The sequence below is a fragment of the Dipodomys ordii genome, unplaced genomic scaffold, assembly GCF_000151885.1.
Source record: "Dipodomys ordii isolate 6190 unplaced genomic scaffold, Dord_2.0 Scaffold62, whole genome shotgun sequence".
Lineage (NCBI taxonomy): Eukaryota > Metazoa > Chordata > Mammalia > Rodentia > Heteromyidae > Dipodomys > Dipodomys ordii.
Genome location: NW_012267278.1, coordinates 469,866 through 484,661, shown reverse-complemented (window position 1 = coordinate 484,661; position 14,796 = coordinate 469,866). Strand labels below are relative to the sequence as shown.

Sequence of the window (14,796 nt, the reverse complement as noted above, 5' to 3'; positions counted from 1 at the left end):
GGTTTGAAGCCAGCCTGGGCAACAAAGTCTATGAGACTTTTATCTCCAATTAACTACCAAAAAGCTGAAAGCGGAGCTGTGGCTCAAGAGGTAGAGCACCAGCCTTGAGCAGGAAAAAAAAAAAAGCTGAGTGAGAGAGAAAACTGCTGTTTTTGTTAGAATAGCTCCTCGAGAAATTTGTTCAAATTTCAAAAGTGTCAGTTTTGGTCTGGGGCCTGACACAAGTAGTAGAGCACCTGCCTAACAAGCAGAGCCCTGAGTTCAAATTCAAGTATACCCTCCCAAAAAAATTAGAGTTAAGAACCTGAACTGCTCTTATTGCCAGGCTCTGTGGTAAATGTTATAGATAAAAAGTGAAAATTAGTCTTTTTATATTGGGAAACTGAATCTACCAAATAAGCACACATAGGAAATGGGATCATTACCTTGCTCATGTAACTGTAACCCCTCTGTACAGTATCTTTACAATTAAATATATATATATATATATAATAACTTTCCAATATTAAGAGAAAAGAGTTGGTGGAGGAAAAAAAGGTGAATCTTTATAGTATTGTACAGGACTAAAATATGCAACACAAAGAAGACAGGATCCAGACACATGTAGTGTCATGTAGAAGATAGAATTGGGTTCCCAGCAGCTGTGCTAGCAAGTGGGTAGGTTGCCAGGAGACTGAAGAAAGTATCCAGCCATGATGTGTGAGACATAAGGGTTATTGAAACTCGCTAACAGAGCAATTCCGATAGCAGACACTTAGCCTGTGCACAGCACTCTGCTGATAGTCCAGTGGCAGTGGGCTGGAAGAGCAGTGTCCTTTCCATGTACCAGTCATCACAAAGAGAGGGGCTTTACAGGTTAGTTTGTATAAGCACTGACATCTTTAGCTTACTTTGTTCCTTTGACCAGCATTCCAAGGAACACATCTTGTGTGTACATGCAGGAAAGCAGGTTTTCTTCTAGATAACACTAGTTTGCCCAGTTTCTAGTGTCCTTCAGATAACATTATTCCAGTCCTGGCCTTTCAGGCCTGCCACCATTGTCCCTTTGATTACCTAGTGTTTTGGGAATGGAATAGGGCATCTCAGGGGTAAGGTATCTGATGTCTTCATTTTCTCAAGGATCATACAAGAGAAAAGTTCTCTGAAAGTGGATGGATTATGTACTTATGAAAGAAGGAATTCTTAGCTGATTGCCTGTGGCTCAGGCCTATAATCTTAGCTACTCAGGAGCCTGAGATCTGAGAATTGAGATTCTAAGCCAGCTTGGGCAGGAAAGTCTCTGAAACTCTTATCTCCAATTAACTACCAAAAATGCCAGAAATGGAGTTTTTTCTTTTCTTTTTTTTTTTTGGTCCAGTCCTGGGGCCTGAACTCTGGACTTGGGCGCTGTCCCTCAGCTCTTCAGCTCAAGGCTAGCGCTCTACCACTTGAGCCACAGCGCCACTTCTCGCTTTTTTCTTTTTGCTTATGTGGTGCTGAGGAATCGAACCCAGGGCCTCATGCATGCAAGGCAAGCGCTCTACCACTGAGCCACCTTCCCAGCCCCTGGAGTTTTTTCTTAAGTGGTAGAGCACTAGTGCTGAGCAAAAGGACTCAGGAACAAAGCCAGCACTGGTGGCTCATAACTGTAATCATAGCTACTCAGGAGGCTGAGATCTAAGGATCACAGTTTGAAGCCAGTTGGAGCAGAAAAGTCTGTGAGACTCTAATTGCCAATAAAATTCTCAGAAAAAGCTGGAAGTGCACTGGGGCTCAATGGTAGAGTACTAGCCTTGAACAAAAGAAACTTAGGGATATCGCCCAGGCCCTGAGTTCAAGCCTCAACACAGGAAAAAACAAAACACTCAGGCCTTGACCTGAGAGAGACAGTGACAGACAAACAGGACGTTTATTTTGTCCTCACTCCATAATTAGTTGATCCCTTGCTTTATGTGCAAGGCAGCATATCATAACAGTAGTGTATGGTAAAGTAAAATCTAGTCATGCTTTGGCCAGGAAATTGTCTCTCACAATCTCCTTAGAGAGCTTCACCCATGGGGCTGGGAAGGGGCTCAGTGCTAGAGCGCTTGCCTTGCATCCCTGAGGCCCTGGGTTCAATTCCTCAGCACCACATAAGCAAAAAAAGCCGGAAGTGGCGCTGTGGCTCAAGTGGTAGAGCGCTAGCCTTGAGCTGAAGAGCTGAGGGACAGCTCCCAGGCCCAGAGTTCAGGCCCCACAACCGGACCCAAAAAAAAAAGAGAGCTTCACCCATTAACTTCTCTTAAGGCTTACTATCTAAAGGTTTCATTGTCTTTCAGTAGTGTCATACTAACAACCAAACACATGGCCCTTTAGGGGAGAAAAAGCTACCAAGATTCAATCATGGAAGCTCTACCTAATGACCTTAGCAAATCCTCACTGTCTCACAAAGGCCTTACCTGCAAACACCATAGATTTAGTTTCCATCCTCTTAATGCTTCAAGATAAGGATTAAAATTTCAACACCAGATGACTAACCATAGCATTGTCATAAACCCTACTTTGTATATATTAAAATTACTACCTCTAAGCTGGGTGTGGTGGTGCACACCTGTAACCTCAGCTACTCAGGAGACAGAATCAGATTGATCTCAAGTTCAAGGATGACCTTGGCACATTTTATTTCTTCTCCTTTTTATTTAGTTGCTGTCAGTTATTTTCCCCTTCTTGGTATGTGCAGGAGGCACAAGGCTTATAATATACAGAGAATGTGTAGTTGCTACTGTCACTAAGGCACTTGTTTTCTTGGTTAATATAAGAAACTGTCCTTGCCTTTGCTACCAGAAATATACTGAGTGGCAAATCAGATTTTGGAGCCACTAACTGCCATGTAAATCTTGCTACTCTTCTGAGAAAGCTATTCCTACTACATAAACATTGATTTAAAGTCTGAGAACAAAGCTGCCTTTAGTATAGATGATTTATGCTTGAAGGCTGTTAGGGAAACAGACACTAGATTTCCTGAGTACAAAGTTGTTGTCAAGGCAGCCGATGAGGAGGAATAGGAAGGAATGGAGTTAAGAATCAAATCTCAGGGCTGGGAAGATGGCTCAGTGGTAGAGTGCTTGTCTCACATGCATGAGGCCCCTGGGTTCAATTCCTCAGCATATAAACAGAAAAAGCCAGAAGTGGAACTGTGGCTCAAGTGGTAGAGCACTAGCCTTGAGCTGAAGAGCTGAGGGACCGCACCCAGGCCCAGAGTTCAAGCCCCAAAACCGACAATAAAAAATAAAATAAATCTCACCCAGAACATGCATGGGGAAGGATATCTGATACTGGAGGCTGAGATAGGAAGATTGAAAGTTCAAGACCAGCCATGACCATATATCAAGATCCTATCTCAAAAGAAAAAGGAAAATTAAAGAAAGAAAACAAAAGGAAAGGAAACAAAGAGAAAAAATAATCAAACAATTGTCTATTTGCTGTAGATGCAGACCAGACAAAGGGAGAGCTGCCCGCAAGCTGCTGATAGGAACACCTTGATTGATAGCTATGGCCATCCTAGAGCTGCTGTGAAAAATTACCACTGAGTAACTTGAAACAGCAAGAATTGATAGTCTCACAGTTCTGGAAGCAGTAATCTAAAAACAAGATGTTTGAAGGGCTACTTTTTCTGAAGCCTTTGGAGAGAATCCCTGCTTACTACATCTTCCAACTTTGGTTATCTGCAATCTTGGCAGTCCTTACTTTCTGCCGAGTTAACACTTAACAATCTCTGCAAGCCTAGCTACTCCGAAGGCTGAGTTCTAAGAATCAAGGTTCAAGGTCAGCCTGAACAGGAAAGAATATAAAACTCTTATCTCCAATTAACCACCAAAATGCTAAAGGGGAGCTGTGACTCAAGTGGTAAGCAGAAAAATCTAAGCACCCAAGTTCTGGGTTCAAATCCCAATCCCAGTGCAGGCATGCACACATCCAAAGTAGAGTGTGAAGCAGGGTAGATCAGAGAAAAAGGAATTGGGGATTATAGGATTACAGCTCTCTCCCTCAGGCCTTGTTTGCTTGCTCAAATAGTGTGTTCTGGGAACTGAGCAAAGATGTCCTAAAGAGACACATTTACACCGGGGGTGGGGGAGTAGAGGGGGAGTGTGGAAACACTGAAAATGACACCTCTGGACACAAAAAGTGTTTGCAAAGAAAAATATTTATCTGAAGGCTAGACATCTGTCTTGAAGGGAGTGTTGTGCTGGCAGAGCACATTCTCTCTATTTGAAGGAATATCCAAATAATTCACAATGACCCAAAGTTAATGAGCAGACCAACTTTGAAATCTCTAAGTCCAGTTGATAAGCGGCATAAAAGCAAGAATGACAGAATGTACCAGATGTCAGAACAAGGGGAGTATTTATGATGAATTTGAGCTGAACCTCAACCTGCTTTTTCTGTATACATTGAAGCACTTGTTATCAGATGTGCCCACACCTATGTCTGGGTCATGCATTATCTCTCCATCTTTGCTTTGCTTGGATTTACTAATAAAACTGTCTTGATCCCAAACACAATGAGTCCTCAGATTCTTTTTTAGCAACATCATGAACTTGGTACTTAAAGGTTAGACCAAGGCCTCCACTCTGGCTGGAGTATCACTGCCTTTGGGTCCATTAACAAGTTCACTTTGCCTAGGTACAGACCCTTCAATGAAAGAAAGAAAAAAAAACATGATGTTTCACCAGGTTTTTTTTTTTTTTTTTCACATTTAAAAGGCAAGAAGCATCCAGGCACCAGTGGCTCACACTTGTAACCTTAACTCAGGAGGCTGAGATCTGAGGATCATGGTTCAAAGTCAGCCTTGGCAGAAAAGTCCAAGAGACTCTTATCTCACCAAAAAGCCTGAAGTAAGACTATGGCTCAAATAGTGCCAGCTTTGACCAAAAGGCCCTGAGTTCAAGCCTCAGTCCTGGCACCAAAAGAAAAAAAAAGGCAAGGAGAATGTGCCCAGCATATAATGGATTAGTCACCACAACTGAGCTATGATCTTGCAAGTCAGGTTCACTCAGCATGTGATAGAAGCAGTAGGCCAAATTATGGTTATTTGTTCATTCTTATGCCCTTAGTCATGGCCAGATTATGAATTATAAACAATCAAATTTGAATACGGAGATAAAATTTCTCTTACTCCAGTCTAATGTAGGTCAGCAAAATTTATTCAAGAGCTTTAGCAAGTTGTTTGCCTGCTGTTTTAAGGCTTGACTTGAGGTCATCTTCAGGAAGTCTCTTGACATCCCTAGACTGGGTGGGGTGGCACTCATTCATGCAAGTATTCTTTATAATTGTCCTATTGAGGGCTGGAAATGTGGCTTAGTGGTGGAGTGCTTGCCTAGCATTCATGAAGCCCAGGGTTCAATTCCTCAGCACCACATAAACAGAAAATGCTAGAACTGGTGCTGTGGCTCAAGTGGTAGAGTTCTAGACTTGAGCAAAAGAAGGTTAGGAATAGTGCTCAGGCCCAGAGTTCAAGCTCCAGGACTAGCCAAAAAAAAAAAAAAAAATATATATATATATATATATATATACATATGTGTGTGTGTGTGTGTGTGTGTGTGTGTGAGTGTGTGCTGTTAAATAATATCATGTTCATATGTTCCTCTGAAGTAAAACCATGAGCTCTTTTAGGGGGGCAGGAAGGGACCAAATTCTATACAATTCCATGTTAACAAATGAATATTCCTCAGAATTCTGAAGACATTATCCCATTTTTCAAATACTCAGTGGTTCAGATATATTAACAATCTGTTTTATCCTTTTTCAAGCATTCTATTTTTTATAGAACTGTTTAGGCAGTTGGGCTCACACCTATAATCCTAGCTACTCAGGAGGCTGAAATCTGAGGATCACAGTTCAAAGTCAGCCTGGGCAGAAAGTCCCTGTGAGATTCTTATCTCAGCTACCCCAAAACCAGAAATGGAGCTGTGCTCAAGGATACTGCCCAGACCCTATGCTCAAGCCCTACAACCAATAATAAAAAAAGGGAGTGTTGGGGCTGGGAAGGTGGCTCAGTGGTAGAGCCCTTGCCTTGCATGCATGAGGCCCTGGGTTCGATTCCTCAGCACCACATAAGTAAAAAGAAAAAAGCTGGAAGTGGCCCTGTGGCTCAAGTGGTAGAGCGCTAGCCTTGAGCTGAAGAGCTGAGGAACAACGCCCAGGCCCAGAGTTCAGGCCCCATGATCGGACCCAAAAAAAAAAGGGAGTGTTTAGGATCAAAATAGCTCAGTGATGAGTACTTGTCTAGTATGCAGGAGGCCAAGGGAATGTAGCAAGAGAATTGGAATATTGTACTAGTTTTAATTATGCAAATACATATAGAGAAATGAAATGTATAAAATTTTATGTACTAAGAAAAAAATGCTTCCTGTAACCTCATTTCAAGAGCCAGTTCAACTAAAAATCAAGCTGGAAGGTACTGTTGGTAAAACTGGAGGAAAGTTGCAATGTTCTGAGTAAATATTCTTAGGAATAGTTCAATTTAATATTTCTCTCCTAGACTTTATTATTGTTTTATAAGTAACACTTTGTACATAAATTTTGTAAAAATTGATTTGATTAACTTGAACTTTGGGGCTTGCATTCTTGCTTGGCCTTTTCACCGACAAAAAAAAAAAAAGAATCTGTCTGGTTACTGGTTAGTCTGGCTTTTAACTAAAATTCTCAGATCTCAGCCACTTGAATAGCTAGGATTATAAGCATGAGCTACCAGTCCCAACGTTGAAATCTGTACATATAAGTTTTCAAAATGCTAATTTTTTTTTTTTTTTGTGAGTTGTGGGGCTTGAACTCTGGGCCTGGGTGCTTTCCTTCAGCTTTTCAGCTCAAGGCTAGCGCTCTACCATTTGAGCCACACCACTTCCAGTTTTCTGAGTGGTTTATTGGAGATAAGAGTCTCACGGACTTTCCTGCCCAGGTTGGCTTTGAACCACGATCCTCAGATCTCAGCCTTCTCAGTAGCTTGGATTATAGGCATGAACCACCGGCGGCGCTCGGCAATACTAATTTTTTTTGTACCCAGACCCTGACTCTTGAACTCAGTACTTGAGAGCTGTCCCTGAGCTTTTGTGCTCAAAGCTCCTCCCTCTCCTTTCACAAAGAGTTCTGTATTTCCTGGGGCACAATGTTGAAAGCGGGGAACCAATGCAATAGGGATATACACAAGACAATATATTGGAAACATTTGTACAACTTAGAGGTGGGAGGAAGGAAAGTAGAAAATTGAGAAAAGGGGTAACAAGGTGGACAAGAAATGTACTCCTTACCTTATTTACATAACTGAAACGCCTCTGTACATCACCTTGACAATTAAAAAAAAAAATAAGCTAGCTGGTAACCCAATAATGGCCTCTAGTTTTCTGAGGGAAAGGCAGGATCACAGAACTCTCATTTTAAATTAAAAGCTACAAATAATTCAACTTAGTGTGTAAGGCATGTTGGAAGGTGAGCTAGGTGAAAAACTAGCCCACTTTCACTGCTTAGTCAAGTTGTGAATACAAAGGAAATGTTTAATTTTACTTTGCTTTACTCTGTTTTTGCTGAGGATTGAACACAAAGGACATGCTTTACCACTGAGCCGCCACACTTGCCAGCCTTGGAAAAGTTTTGAAGGAAATTAAAAGTGCTACTCTAATGAGCACATGAAGAATTTATTTTGCTTTTCATTGACTGTTGTACCACATACCTGTAATTTCACCTTTGGGGAAGCTGAAGCAGGGTATCTTAAATTCCGGAAATGATAGGACAGTTGGATAAGCATTTTTAGAACCAAAGAACCAAAACTATGCCCAAGCAACAGCAAGCTGGAAAAAGCAGACCACCTCCCAAATGAGGTAAATTAGCAGGATGGTGATGCTGCACTCTGGGGCAAGAATTGTCACCTCCTGGGGGCCATATTGCATCACACAACCCTTCCAAAATCCCTTAAAGAACTAGAACTGAAATAATGATCAAGCAGGTCACTGGCCTGACCAATATCATCTGCTCTGTCATCTGTGCACATCATACCCTCTTTCTATGAAACCTCAAAAATCATGATAGTCCCTTGAACCTCAGAAGGACAAGGAATGGCCAGCCTTAAATAAATAAAAAGCTAAGGAATATTGTGAGGCCTAGCTCTTGTACTGGCACACAAACAAAAAAATCCTAATTGAGTTTAGATTCTGCAGTCTTAAAAACTGCTTCAGCAAATTTTCATAGGCTTACATATAAACCTAATTTTTTTAAATTGTCTATCATGGGGGCTTGAACTCAGGGCCTGGGGACTATCCTGTGAGTTCTTTTTGTTCAAGTCTAGTGCTTTACTTCCAGTTGTCGGTGGTTAGTTGGAGATAGCAGTCTCATGCCCAGACTGGCTTCAAACCACTGCCCTCAGATCTAAGGCTTCTAAGTAGCCAGGATTACGGGTATGAGCCACCAGCACCTGGCTCTCATTTCCTACAGTTCATTTGATAAATATTGTTTTATATGATTAGAGGTACGTAAGCATTACACTTTTGTTAAAACCTGAATTTAAAGGTTGTTGAATAAGAAGAAAAAAAAAGATTGCCCATTTGACAAAAAATAAGACTTTTTTAGTCCCTTAGGAAAGAAGAAAGGAAGGAAGGCAGAAAAGGAAGGAAGGAAGAAATAAACATCTTTGCTAAATTGTTGTAGATTCAACCCATGGTCTAGTACAAGTTGATCATGCATTCTACCACTGAACTGCAGACTAACCCTAAAAACCTTTATTTCATATTAAACTTCAGGTGAAAAATTATTAATGATGAAAACAATTTTAAAATTAATTTTTCCCTAGCACTGCAAAGAAAACACCAAGATTTGAGGCAGACAAGGGTGCAAATTAAATTTTGCAGATTATAGAATTATTAAATGGTTTTTGTTTGTTTGGGTTTTTTGTTTTTTTCTTTGGTGGTTGTGGGGCTTGAACTCTGGGCCTGGATGCTGTCTCTCAGCTCTCCAGCTCAAGGCTAGCGCTCTACCACTTCAGCCACAGCACCACTTCCAACTTTTTCTGTTTATGTGGTGCTCAGCAATCGAACCCAGGGCCTTATGCATGCGAGGCAAGCACTCTATCACTGAGTCACCTTCCCAGCCCCGTGAATTATTAAATGTTATATGGGAATTCAAACAGTGAGATACAGAGAAGCCACTTTTTTTTGGGGGGGAAAGGGGTCCGGTCGTGGGGCCTGAACTCTGGGCCAGGGTGCTGTCCCTCAGCTCTTCAGCTCAAGGCTAGCACTCTACCACTTGAGCCACAGCGCCACTTCCAGCTTTTTTTCTTTTTGCTTATGTGGTGCTGAGGAATCGAATCCACGGCCTCATGCATGCAAGGCAAGCACTCTACCACTGAGCCACCTTCCCAGCCCCATGAGAAGCCACATTTTGAGAGGTCAAATAGGTAGTCTTTATTATAAAGCTGCCTACTACAAGTGGATTCATGTCCCAAAATACTTGTACTCCTGAATGTAACTAGCACAAAGCTTATAAAGGCAAAAACAACATGATTGGGGTGGGGAATTAAACAAAAGCATGTTATATATAAGCAAAGCAAACTATCTAGAAAAATAATCAGGGGCAATCAAGGGCTAGTTATCTACAGGGAACAATCCAGAACAACCAAGGGAAAGTATTCTTTGGAGAAAAACTTTTTGGGAGCTAAACAACATGACACATATGGAATTCAAAGGATGACCTATTTCACTGCTTGAGTTTCCAGAATTGGGTGAAAAGTTTCCATCATCTATTAAAATGCCAAGATGGTGGTGAGGACAAGATGGCATTACTTAGACCCAGTATCCATATTTCATTCCCCACTGGTTTTATGTATATAGAATCAAATCATTGATTCTTCAGTGAGCGAGCGCTATTGGGACCATGAGCTTAACCAAGTTAACACAATTTTGAACAAAGTTTACAAAATAATTGAGAAGACATGGATCTATGGCTAGGCCCCAAAGAAATAGAATTAAGAGCCCCATAGCTGCAGATATCAGAATTATTAGCAATGGGGACCAATTTAACAATTTTTGAAACCAGTTCTTGGAATTACCAAAGTTTTTCTTTCTTGTTCCTGTGCTCTGTCTCACCATAGAGAGACTCTCCTGTATTAGACCTGTTTCATTAGCATAAAAGCATTTCTCCGAAGGCTGTGCAGAGTCCCTGCTGTTGTAAAAAAAAAAATAAAAAACAGTGTTGAAAGGTAAATATCAGTTGAGAATCCTATCATGAGAGAGAAGCCATACTTTGAGAGATCAAATCGGAAGTCTTTATTGGAAAGCCAATGGCTGCATGTGGACTATGGTCTCAAAGACCAGCAGTCTGGCACAGTGCCTGCGCTAAGCTTTTAAAGACAAAAATACATGCTTGGGGTGGAGTTCCAAATCCAGCAGAAACAGATGTTATTAGGGCAGTAGCTAAGGTACCAGGACCAGTTTAAACCTTCCACACAGGGGATATTCCTGAGATTCCCCATTTAGGGAACTCTTAAAGGCTATTCAGAGGTGAGTTAATCAAGCCATTTAGAGGAAAGTAAAGGTCAGGAATTATTTTTTTTTTTTTTGGTCCGGTCGTTGGGCCTGAACTCTGGGCCTGGGCGCTGTCCCTCAGCTCTTCAGCTCAAGGCTAGCGCTCTACCACTTGAGCCACAGCGCCACTTCCGGCTTTTTCTGCTTATGTGGTGCTGAGGAATCGAACCCAGGGCCTCATGCATGCAAGGCAAGCGCTCTACCACTAGCCACCTTCCCAGCCCAGGCCAGGAATTTTTTAACCAAAGCTTTCCTAAGACTATGAGATGTGCATTTCTCTGAAGCAGAGCTCTCCTAGTTCACTTGGAGCTAGGTGCAACTCAATGAATGGCTGCTCTGGCTTCTAGGCTATTCAGAACTGAGGTGGAAAACCCCCTCTCCCCAGCAAGGCACCAGGGTGGCTGTGAGAAGTTACTTAGACTCAGCCTCCTCACACTTCAACAGAAAGTCTAATCCCCTTCCATTTTTGCCTGGGCTAATCACACTGCAAACTGAGGAGTTTCTATCAGTCAAAGTTGGATCAGTATGATTGAACCCACATAGTCAGGAGGCTTTAACTTATTTTATTTATTTATTTTTTGGGTCCGGTCATGGGCGCTGTCCCTCAGTTCTTCAGCTCAAGGCTAGTGCTCTACCACTTGAGTCACAGTGCCACTTCCGGCTTTTTTCTTTTTGCTTATGTGGTGCTGAGGAATCGAACCCAGGGCCTCATGCATTCAAGGCAAGCACTCTAACACTGAGCCACCTTCCCGGCCAGGAGGCTTTAACTTAAACATAACCAACAATTCTTTCTCAGATCAGGCTTGGTAAACTTACAAATCTATGCACTGCTAGAAGAGTGTCAAGCAAAGAAGGCTCTGTGTAAGGAGCTGACAGAAAGGGAGAAGGATTAGTGTGACAAAAAAAAAAAAGTATTAGCTTCAGCTTGAAGTGGTGTATGCCTTCCATCCTGAATCAATAGGTTTTAGCTTCATGTGGTAGACCTAGCAGGGATCTCATATACTATCACCACAATGGGAACAGTCAGAATGATGGTGTAGGATCCCTTCCAGGTAGGAGTGAGGCCATCTTTAACAAACTTCCTAACCCTAAATGAATTCTCCAGGTTTGACTGCATCTGAGCTGGGTAGCAGCAATATCTCCCAATCCTTTTCATGCACCTCCAGCTGAGTTGCTTGTCTTGGATGGCAGGCTGGCAGCATCAGGAACAGTTTTTAAAAAGTCAGGGCCCCACTGTTTTTTTGTTTTTGTTTTTCACGATAAGCAACAATCCTTTATTTGTATTTATTTTATGCTAAATGTATTCCCATGCCATAAGTTTTTGTTCCTTCAGTTTCTTCTGGGATACTGTTTTCTTCTGTGCAACCTCCTCTTCTGTTTTAGGAACAATTTGCTCCTTTTCAGTAAGGATCATCTCAATGTGGCAGGGGGAGCTCATGGATGGGTTAATCCTACCATGGGCTCTGTAAGTTCGGCAGTGCATCTTAGGTGCTTTGTTCACCTGGATGTGTTCAATGACCAGGGAGTCTACATCTAAACCCTTCAGTTCTGCATTCTTAAGCATATGCAGCAGCAATTCAGCACTCATTTTGGGTCATGGACCCTATGTCTAGCCCCACTGTTTGGCTTGGGCACACATTGCTTCTTTAACGTGAAGTCTTTCAGATACTTGGTCGCTTTTCAGATATGCATATACCCTTGATGGACTGGGCTGTTTCTCTGGCGATCTTAAAGTGAACATGAAGATTGGAACCTCTTGATTTGCATGATTTTGTGGGGTTTTCTGGGTCTAGAGAGTAGTGAACGATTTTCACAGGTCACCTCAGGCCATTTACAGGGAGAGGAGCCCCAGTGGTTTTAAGGCAGCTTCTTGAGTAGTGTTATCAACTGCATGATTTCTTTTGGTTAACACAGAGTCTCCTTTTTGGTCCCTGTGGCAAATTACCAGAGCAATAAAATTTGAAAACCAGGTTGCCTCATTTTAGGCTAAGATTTTCTGGGTAGACATAGAAAGATTGGGCCTATAACCATCTCTTATAAGTGACAGCTCCACAATCAAGGGTGTCTGTTGGGGAACCTCTTTTCTGACCCTCATAATGTATAAAAGTTACCTATGGAAGTATCCAGATAGCTTTTAATAGGGACATGACCTCAGGTCTATGTTTTTTTTGTTTGTTTTTGTTTTCTTTTTTGGGTCTGGTCGTGGGGCCGGAACTCTGGGCCTGGGCGCTGTCCCTCAGCTCTTCAGCTCAAGGCTAGCACTCTACCACTTGAGCCACATTGCCACTTCCGGCTTTTTTCTTTTTGCTTATGTGGTGCTGAGGAATAGAACCCAGGGCCTCATGCATGTAAGGTAAGCGCTCTACCGCTGAGCCACCTTCCCAGCCCCAGGTCTATGTTTTATTGGGACGTTATTACTACCTAATAAACCTCTATTTTAAAATGTCTGTATGGGCGTGTAATACCAAGAAAGCACACTGTATTTAGAATCTGTATATTTATTAAGACCGCTTTGTATGAGTGTATGAGTTCTATTAGGTAAAAATGGCCAGGTAACCAGAAGAGTAGCTGAATTTACTAACACGCCAACCTTACCCTCTTTCTCTGATCAGATGAATTCATGTGGCTGGTGCCAGAACAAAAATTACTTCCAATTAGTGCCTTGAGCAGATACTGGGGACTGGGATTTCTGTTAATTTTGAACTATCCTCCATTAGACAACCCTAGCATTTTCCTACCCACTATAACAGGTGACTGATAAGTAAGGGTATAAGCTCCTGCCCAGTTACAAAGTAGACAGGTATGGGCTTTAGGTAGGCATGCTTAGGAACTATTTTCTGATGACTTCTTGGCTCTAGTTTTTGGTGGTAGTGGTGTTTTTTGGTTTGGGGGTTTGGGGTATTGTTGTTGTTGTTTTGTCAGTCATAGGACTTGAACTCAGGGCCTGGGCGCTGTCTCTAAGCTCTTTTGCTCAAGGATAGCTCTCTGCCACTTTGAGCCACAGTGCCACTTCCAGGGTTTTTTTTGTGGGGGTTTTTTGTGTTTTTTTTGGGGGGGGGGGTCCAGTTGTGGGCCTGAACTCCAGGCCTGGGCGCTGTCCCTCAGCTCTTCAGCTGAGGGCTAGCGCTCTACCAATTGAGCCACAGCGCCACTTCTGGCTTTTTTTTTCTCCTGCTTATGTGATGCTGAGGAATCGAACCCAGGGCCTCATGTATGCAAGGCAAGCGCTCTACGGCTGACCACCTTCCCAGCCTCTACTTCCAGTTTTGGGTTTTTTTTTTTTTTAGACATAATGCAAGTTTTATTGGGGAACATGATTAAAGTTGGGGTGATATAGCTCAGTGGGTGGAGGCCTTCAGGAGTGCAGGGCTCTCCACTTATCCAGAGGACCATGATTCGGGATGTATTTGACTCCACAGCCATCAGGGATGAGGCGTTTCTCAGCTACCACGTCTTCAAACTCATCCGCATTGAACTTGGTAAAGCCCCACTTCTTGGAGATGTGGATCTTCTGACCACCAGGGAACTTGAACTTGGCCCTGCGTAAGGCCTCAATTACATGTTCTTTATTCTGCAGCTTGGTGCCGATGGACATGATTACCCGGCCAATGTGAACCCTAGCCACAGTGCCCTGGCGTTTCCCAAAGGCACTCCGCATACCTGTCTGGAGCCTGTCAGCCCCAGCGCAGGACATCTTGTTGATGCGAATGATGTGAAAAGGAGGCAGTCGTACTCGAATATGAAAGCCATCTTTGCCACAACTTTTTACCATATACTTGTTGGCACAAATACGGGCAGCCTCCAGGGCTTCAGAGGAGAGCTGCTCATATGCATCTGACACCATGTGCCCACAAAGTGGGAACTCATCCACTTTTGCCTTCTTCTGCCCCAGGTCAAAGATGCGGATCTTGGCATCAGGGACACCTCGACAAAAGCAAGACTTTGGGTACGGCTTGTTCTTACAATACCGGTAACACCGGGCGGGGCTGCGACTCATGGCAACACCAGAGTCTTCAGTGGCGCTCCAGAGGAAAAGAGATCTATCTACTTCCAGTTTTTGAGTGATTAATTGGAGATAAGAGTCTCACAGGGACTTTACCGCCTGGGCTAGCTTTGAACCACGATTCTTAGATCTCAGCTCCTGAGTAGCCAGGATTATAGGTGTGAGCCATTGGTGCCCAGCTCTCGCTGTAGGTTTGAAAGTGCAAGCACAAAGTGACTCCATTCAGGATCTGACACCATCTCCTCTTAACTGAGCAGATTATTTTTT

General features: G+C 42.7%; 1 protein-coding gene and 1 pseudogene across 1 annotated transcript; both read right to left on the bottom strand.

The window, feature by feature from the left end:
* Positions 1-11,791: 11,791 nt before the first annotated feature.
* Positions 11,792-12,343, bottom strand: LOC105990047 (annotated as a pseudogene).
* Positions 12,344-13,866: 1,523 nt separating this feature from the next.
* Positions 13,867-14,558, bottom strand: LOC105990106 (60S ribosomal protein L10-like). The gene has a single exon (XM_013022422.1). It carries the CDS (start codon positions 14,521-14,523, stop codon positions 13,882-13,884), a length of 642 nt encoding a protein of 213 aa, XP_012877876.1. The 5' UTR covers positions 14,524-14,558; the 3' UTR covers positions 13,867-13,881.
* Between the last annotated feature and the right edge of the window lie 238 nt (positions 14,559-14,796).

What these genes read in the sequence shown, in the direction of transcription:
- LOC105990106 (XM_013022422.1), bottom strand. Translation starts at nt 14,523, where the DNA reads ATGAGTCGCAGCCCCGCCCGGTGTTACCGGTATTGTAAGAACAAGCCG.